This window comes from Erinaceus europaeus, chromosome 2, assembly GCF_950295315.1.
Source record: "Erinaceus europaeus chromosome 2, mEriEur2.1, whole genome shotgun sequence".
In the NCBI taxonomy this organism is placed as follows: Eukaryota; Metazoa; Chordata; class Mammalia; order Eulipotyphla; family Erinaceidae; genus Erinaceus; species Erinaceus europaeus.
The window spans coordinates 34,885,302-34,894,023 of NC_080163.1; the positions used below are offsets into that span (position 1 = coordinate 34,885,302).

General features: G+C 47.3%; 1 protein-coding gene across 1 annotated transcript in view; it reads right to left on the reverse strand.

Moving 5' to 3' along the window:
• The window catches only part of ACSL6 (acyl-CoA synthetase long chain family member 6), an 81,346-nt gene extending 76,957 nt beyond the window's left edge, over positions 1–4,389 (reverse strand). The window contains exon 1 of the mRNA XM_060177748.1: positions 4,145–4,389. Within this exon, the coding sequence (XP_060033731.1) occupies positions 4,145–4,193 (49 nt within the window). The 5' untranslated portion in view covers positions 4,194–4,389. The remainder of the gene's footprint in view (positions 1–4,144) is intronic.
• Between the last annotated feature and the right edge of the window lie 4,333 nt (positions 4,390–8,722).

Below are 8,722 nucleotides of genomic sequence, written 5' to 3' on the forward strand. Positions count from 1 at the left end.
ACTGGCCACGCAGAATCTGGTTTTAGCTTTTAATCATTCCTACTGCCCTTCTTCCTGTACTTGAGTCTCTCTTACTCAAATGCCTTCTCTGTCCCTACTCTCTCTCTTCATGTTAGATTCCTGCACCTTTTCCAAAGAAAACTGTTACAATTTTAATTAACATTTAATCACTCCTTTCCCGAGTTACAGACCCTACTCTTGATACTCTACATGTACCCTCTCTTAAATCATTCCACTGTCCAAAGGTCCTTCCTTTGCCTATTCCCACTGACAAGCTGCTGGAGAACCTTGGGTACTAGCTGGTACTGCCTGAGTCCCTTAATGAACTGCAGTTCAGGATGTGATCTGACTCACAACTGAGTTTCTTCTTCAGATGCTACTATTACTCTTGACTCATCTATCAAATGCAGATAAACGGCACCAATGTTATGGGGAAGATTCTAGGAAAGCTTATAAAATTGTAGACTATAGTTCTTGGCATGTGGTAGTGCTCAGGAACATAATAAAGCCAGCATGTATGCAATACTGCTTTCCCTAAAATATAGCCCTACATCACACAGAGAACTTCATTAGATGAATATTTGAATGCCTACTATGTGCCAGGCACTGGTTAGATATACAGTGCAGCTTCTGTTAGATAAAAGTCTGCAGCTTTTGTCTCTTTTTTTGCAAATAAGCCTCATGTTCACTCATCTAGCTTGCTGTGTATATGGAACAGCCTGGGTTCCATCTGGGGCTGTAGCTGAGCCAAATTTGGCCTCCTGAAGGTCAACTTAAGAGCCTTTATAATCACAAGGGACAGAAAACTGCCCAGAGAGAAGGGCTGGATTCTACTGCCCCCTGGTGATGATGTACTTTCACTGGGAGAACCTCAATATCTGTCCACAGGTTGGGCAGGGTGAGAAGGCACTGAGGTCAGACTGATCCAACATTCTGGCATCTCAAATGCAAATCCAGATTTTCTTTCATGAAGTAAGTCTCCATTTCTAGCTTCAACATGTAACTAAGTAATAGTTTAGTTCTGGGGGTCCTGGGATCACCCCCAAACTCATACCAGTCTGAGGCAGGATGAGGGCTGAGCTGAAACAGGCTGTGGAAATCTTTGTAAGCTCTGGACACCTGCATCCAGGTGTAGTGCAGGCAGGTGGACTGGCAGCACTGTCTCATCCCACCCTGACCAGTCTTCATTCCCCTGGCATCTCAACTGAGTCATCTTTGGGTCACAGCTATTCCTATTTATAACATCACAACAACCTCCCATCACTCATCTAACCTTTCATTCCTTCTCCCCAAATCATACTGGTCACTGAGATATCCTCTCTCCTCTTCACTTCCATTCCACTCATAGAAGTTTCTCCTCCAGAATATGATCCCATCCAGACTTCACTCCCCTCCCACAAGACCCTGAAGATCCATCACACATCATAAAACTCCCACCACCACACCCCCACCCCAGCTCTCCCTGCACTTTTTTACTCTCCCTGCACTAACTTTACCAGGAGTTCAGGCTGTGTGCCTCTGACAAGCACTCCTATAGGTTGCAGAAGCTTACTAGATGTTACTGATGGTTGGGTATATGACTTAGTAGACCAGACCTTGTAAAGGGCCTAGGGGAAGGAATGGTCTCTTAAAAATTAATTCAATAGGAGGAATGCCTCTTTATATTTTGTACATGGTGCCATAGTGGCAGGCAGAGGCAATAATCCATTGCTCCCATAATCTTTTAAATGTTATGGCATTGAGACCATGTTTTCCCAGGTCAGACACAGCATCTGACTCATGCTAGATCTATTTTTACTTGTTTCCTTATTTCCTACTGAACACACAGGTGGGATCTGGACTCAGTGTTGGGCACAGCAGTGGAAAACAGAATAGAAAAGACCTTTACTTTAAAGCACATGGCTGGTTCCCCTAAATAGTGTGTTGCTTCTCCAGGTGGCTCCCCATTTCCTTCATACCATTCTCTCTCTTCCTGTGGCCCATTTAGGAGCTACCCTGGTCTTTCTGGAACCAGACTGGGTGGCAAAACATATGTAATTTTACTAAAATGTGATGTACCCCTAAAGTCCTCTCCTGTTTTGAGCTCATCCAAGAGGACCTGGTAGCTGCCAAGATGTCCTAGTAATTACAAGGTAGAACATATTTTCAGTTTTAGCCCCAGAATCTTCTCTGCCCTCAGAAAGAAATGCTGGGGTCCAGGCAAAATCCCAAAGAAGGTGCACACATGATCAGACCTAGTATGACATCTTTGAGTATTCTTCTGTTTGCACAGAGAAGTGTGGCCTCTATGGGAGTGGCTGCTACATGTGCCGAGAATCTCCCTATAGGGTTATTCACCCAGTGAAGCAGTTTCTTCATACAGGGAGGTAACAGACCACAGTTAAGCAGGACAGTAGACTAATTTGAGTCACTGCCTGCTGAAGGCCACTTTCAGATAGATTCTACACTGTGAAAGGTTTTCTCTCACAGGCTACTGCTAATACCTTCTAAACGTTTGTTCTGTTTTCACAGGCTGATGCTGATTCCTTCCATAAATGTTCTTTTAGCCCAAATTGCCTCCTTGCATTCATAGAAGACAAAGACTCCAGGGAGCTATCTTTGAACCTATGGTGGGTAGAAACCTCCAGAGGGGAAGGAGGCAAGGGTTCTGAGATTGGAGAGTGGCTGAGACTATCCACCAGTCAGCCAATGTTGGTTGTTACTATTACCATGATCATCATTTTGATGGCTTTTGTTCCCTACCCCAAGCCTTGCATAATAGATAAGCACATTGGGCCCTGACTGGTCCTGCACAGCCTATCCTTAGACACCAGCAGACAGAAGGAGCTTAGGGAGTTGAGGAGATTAGAGAGGCCTCACTCACTCTCCAGCTCAGGGGAAGTGTCTGTGTGGCCTGATTTAGGGCAATTGGAGGAGGTGGATTACTGGGTCCACCAACCCTCTCAGTTGAAGCCTGATACCACTAAGCACTTAACAATTGCTCATCAATTAAAACCTCAGATAGAACCCCAGTATACTAGCTATGATTCATGCGACACTGGGAAAATCAAACAACCTCTGAAACTCTGTAAAAATAGGCTAGTGCCACCAACCCTGTAATATTTGCTGTGAATAATAAATAACATACATGGAAGATTCAGGTAAGGATTTCAAAGGGATGTATACGTTCTTCCCTGCTTCAGGTCAGAAAGAAGCTTGCTACTACCACTGATGCTGCTGTTTGAGTGTGTAAATCACAAACACTAACATTCATAGAGCATTTGTTCTGAGTTAGATCTGATTTAAAACAGTTTAAACTTAAAGCATTTCACATACACCACCAGCCTGAATTTGCACAGAGAGGTGGGGCGGTAGAAGAAACTCTTTAGTTGGATTATATCCAGGAGGAACTGCAGGTACACAGAGCAGACTTGTACAGGCAGCAGAACCAGTAGATGAATAGGTCTGGTGAGGCACCAGGTGTGGTGAAGAGGAGCTGGGCGGGAGTTTAGAGGGAGCCCTTACATCTTCCAGGACAAAGGGACTCACTACTATAAGGTGCTGGAGCACAGACAACAGTGGGGACACAAACTGGGCAGAGCAGGAGGAGTGATGCAACTCCTTCTTTCTAGAAATCTGGTACTGTGGCAGAAAGGTGGGCAGAGAGGGGACAGGGAGACCCTCTGACTACGACCAGGATGAGGAAGGTAACCTGGAGCAGCATCTTGGAGGCCTAGCACCTTGGAGACAAGGATGCATACAGTCTGTCTCTGGACTTGGCTTTGGGAGAGGGCCTAAAGTCTAAGCAGTAGATGATCTTCACCTTCAAGGGGTGAAGATCCGCCAGAACTGGGGGCAAGTGGTCTTAGAGTAGGGGGCGGGTGTCTCAAAGACCAGCTTGCTTTTGAGTCTCAGAGAGCAAGGCCTCTCATTTCCGCAGCCCCAGCAGCTTCCTAATCCTGGCCCGCATCTCACCAGAAACAGGGGACAAGGGTGTGGGTCAGCTCTGGGAGGAACCTGAGTAGGGGAGAGAAAAGGGGTGGGGGTGGGGGCTTGAAAGGATGGCTCAGCAGCTGAGGTTGTGGACTCGCCCCCACCCATAGGACCTCAAAGGTGCGGGGATTTGGGGAGGATCACGGACACGAAAGACAGGACCGAGACTTACCCGCTAAGAGCCAGAGGGAGCCCCCCGAGACAAGGAAGAACGTCAGCATGTCGCTGAGCTGGGCCCGGTCCGGCCCGGCACGGCCTCAGCGGCCCGCAGCCCGGCAGCCCCGCAGCCCAGCAGTAGCTGTGCCTCGCCGCCGGGTATTTTTAGCCTCCGCCCGCCCGCCCGCTGCCCGCGGCTCCGCAGCGCCCCCCCTCCCCGCGCCGCAGCGGAGGCTCGGAGGGAGGGGGAGGGCGCGCCACGCGCTCCGCAGGGAGCCCACCTCCGCCCCGCCACCCACCCTGTCCTGTGCGCCCCCAGAGCCTCAGAACCGCCGAGGCCAGAGCGGGGGAGGGGCCAGGCCGCGGTGTGGACTGTCCTCACTGCACCCGCCCCTTTCACACACCCTCCAACGTCAGGACCCGGCGTTCTGGGGAAACCGGCAGAAGAGGGGCAGAAGACAGACCAGCGCCAGTGCCAGCAGCTGACTACTCCACCTAGGGGTCCATCATACCAATGCGCTATCTTTACCAGAAGCTACCTTGTTTTTCTGGCTGGACAGGCTCTGGGGGCAGGAGGGGTTGCAAACACTTGTCTTAGAAGGGCCACATGCCTGGGGGCCAGCGCCTGACTCTAATGCCTCCCAGTTTTTAGAGAAGGGGGAGTTTCTGATTGCCAAATCATCTCGGAGAGAAGGTGGTAAAGATTGAGCTAGAGTCTGGCAAAAGGGGCAGCTAGGCTGGACAGTGCGCAGACCCTCTGAGGACCCCAGACCTCAGAATTTCCATTCTGGATATATAGATCCGAAGGTCACAGGAGGCTCTCTGTGGTCACAGCCGACATGGGGCCACATAAGATCACATGAAGCTATATGAACTCACAGGTGTCTCATGAGGGGACAGACAACCACAGACCTTATACAGAGTCATATGTGGTACACAGAATTTTGAGAAGGCCCTCATAGGTAAAGGGCATTAATTACTACTTAATCAGGGATGTTCACACATCTGTTTTCCTGGTGTCTAGGAATAAAAAAAGGGACCACCCACTTGCACATTTTTCTGAAATAATTAGAGACTGGTGTTTCCTTTGGATCCCTTCCAACTCCTAGGTTTCAAGGTCACCACTTCTCAACTATTAAATGTTCTCAAACATGCGTGCTCTACCAGACTTCCAGCACCTAGGACAGCGCTCAGGCTAGCTTCTTGCTGCTTTCTTAGGCAAAGACACTGCTGACCTAGGAAGAAGGCAGAAGGCCGGAGCATGAAGGTCAGGCAGCAGAAGGTGGAAGAGTCAGAGACCTCTTAAAATCCTCCAGAGATCTCTTCAAATCCTCCAGAGATCACCTGCCCTGTGTGCAGTGAATTTAGTGTTCATAAGCTAAGGTGCAAGTGGAATAAGGACCTGCATAATAATATATGGGAAGTGTGTGCCTAAGTCTGTCTGTGTGCACCTTGTAGGGGCAAGTGTACAAATGAGTACCTCTGATCGCTTTCCATGTTTTACAACAAGACACTTCATACTTTTCTCTGTTGAAACATCCTAGCTCCTGAAAGGGCTGTTCCTACTGGAATTCACTCACATCCTGAAAGGACTCTGATGAATCTCTCATGTTCCAAGCTTGGCAAGGTTTCTCAAGAGGGTATCATGGAGCTTGTGTGACAAGGTCCCACCTAGTAGGTGACATGGATGTCAGAATCTCCCTTTTCAGTGCCCATGGGTACCAAATTAACTTAAGACCTGCTCAGATGAGACCAGGGAGAACCAGAAGTAATAGGCAGATGGTATCTCACCAGATTAGATTGAACTACAGAGGGACACAATATCTTCATAGGCTAGAGGGGGTCAACAAAGTGTTTGTTTGCAGAGCAGGGGGTTCAGAAGTCATGCAGCAAGCCGAAGGTCCAGCCCTTCTCTGCGACACTTAACTGCAAAAGTGCTCCAGGTCCTGATGCAGATGCTGGCAGCCTTCCCTCCAGAATGATGTCATGGGACACATTTAGAATGGCCTCCTGCAGGATGCCACATCTAGTTACTCTTCCTACAGATGTCTCTGCTACTTGTGAATATTTTAATTCAAAAAGCTGGAGCTGTAACTGATGCTTAATTGGGTATTTTTCAGTTCTCCTTAGCATATGCTTTGGTTCTTGAGGGATGAGAAGAGGAAGGCCCTGAGCATTGCTGTGGGGTTATGGCCAGATATCTCCTATCTCTGGACTTATTCCCAACACCAGGTGGGACTTGCTCTTCTCTTGTGCTCCTGAGATCTCCTCCTCCTTCTTCTTCGCTGGGCCCTCATCTAAGCATATGTGACTCTTAGACTCCCAGTCTGTACAAGTGTGACAACCAGCCATAGAATCCAGCAAGAGGGTAAATGAAGGCCAGGCATGCCCAGAGTCCAAGCTGAAAATGACCTGGAACTTTTCTTTTAGTTGGCAAAGTCAGTCATGTTAGTGAATATCTCTGCCACACCAATCTCCTCCAAGACCAGTATTTCTGAAAGGACAGGCAGTCTTATGTTTGCAGCCCTAACACAGGCTCTGATACAGAGAATGCATAAAAAATTATCTTATTTGACAATCTAGAGGCTGAAGTCTAGAGAGGTCATACAGCAGGCCTGGCCTGTAGATTTCCTATTAATTCATTCCTCACCCATTCACTCATTCAGCTACAGTTCACTAGTAAGTGCTTGGCCCCCTGCTGGTCATTGTAGGGAGAGAGACAAATAAGCTGTAAGAGGCAGTGGTAACCACAGTTCATCTGCACTATTCCAGCCTTTAGGTTCATGATTAGTCAACAATTTGTTTGACTTTATATGTTGACTCTCTTTTCAGCCACCAGGTTCCAGAAGCTAGCAGGATGCCAACCAGACTTCTCTGGACAGATAAACCCACCAATGTGTCCTGGAGCTCTGCTTCTCCAGAGCCTTTCTCCACTAGGGAAAGAAAGACAGGCTGGGAGTATGGATCGACCTGTCAACTCCTATTTTCAGCGGGGAAGCAATTACAGAAGCCAAGACCTTCCACCTTCTGCATCCCACAATGACCCTGGGTCCATACTCCCAGAAGGTGTATGAAAGCTAAACAATGGGAAAGCTATCAGGGGAGAGGATGGGATACAGAGTTCTGGTGGTAGAAATTGTGTAGAGTTGTACCCCTCTTATCCTATGGTTTTGTCAGTATTTCCTTTGTATAAATAAAAAATAATAATAACACACATTTGATCTAGGTACACTTCTTGAGAAGGAAATGTTTAAATTGGATCCTGAATCTTTTAGGCATTAAACAGGGAGGAAGGATACTAAACCCAGTCCTGGTTCTGTTTTTATTATGTTGTAAAGCTCTAGACAATCTCCACCCTTGCTGCATTTATTAGTCCAAGGAGAGGCTGATCTAGAGACTTTTAGGAATGAACTGATCACAAATCTGCTGTTTTTTTTTTTTTTTTATCTCCAGGATTATCACTGGGGCTCAGTTCCTGCACTAAGAATCCACTGCTCATAGCAGCCATTAAAAAAAAATTTTTATAGTATAGAGAGAAATTGAGAGAGGAAGGGAAGATAGAGAGAGGGAGAGAAAGACACCTGCAAATCTGAAGCAACCTCCCTGCAGGTGGGGAGCTGGGGGCTTGAACTGGGGATCCTTGTATGGGTCCTTGCACTTCATACTACGTGCACTTAACCTGGTTTGCCACCTCCTAGCCTCCTCTGATGACTTTTTTTGGGGGGGTAATGACAGGGTTTTTTTGACTTTTTGTTTATAAAAAAAAAAGGAAACATTGACAAAACCAGAGGATAAGAGGGGTATAGCTTTGCACAATTCCCACCACCAGACCTCCATATACCAACCCTTCCCCTGATAGCTTTCCTACTCTTTAACCCCCTGGGAATATGGACCCAAGATCATTGTGGGATGCAGAAGGTTGAAGGTCTGGCTTCTGTAATTGCTTCCCCACTGAATATGGGCATTGACAGGTCGATCAATACTCCCATCCTGTCTCTCTCTTTCCCTAGTGGAGAAGGGCTCTGGGGAAGTGGACCTCTAAGGCACATTGGGGGGGTTGTCTGTCCAGGGAAGTCTGGTCGCATCCTGCTAGCATCTGGAACCTGGTGGCTGAAAAGAGAGTTAATATACAAAGCCAAACAAATTGTTGGACAGTCATGGACCTAAAGGATGGAATAGTGCAGGTGAAGTGTGTTGGGGGGGGGGTCCTCCTTTCTATAGATAGCTAGTAGGCATATTTTAGTTATATTTCAAAGGGGCTGTAGCTATACTAGTGTTTTTTTTTTTTTTTTTTTTTTTTGCCTGAGCCTGAAATCTGATATGCAGGTGAATCCTAATTATTGTCTGGGGAGATGATATCATGGCTGGGAAAAGGACCAGAAAAGCTGTATCAGGGAAGAGAGTAGCTCCCAAATATGGGAAAGGGTGTAACTATTACTGTAAACCCCATCAATTTGATATGATCTGGGGCCCATAATTAGCTTAGGAGCCTCTGTGACCTCTAGATCTGAGCTCACATTCTGTGGTCATGAGTAGGAACATTCCATGCTGCCCCAGTATCGACCCATCTTCCTCAGGTGTAGCATAGAGTAGA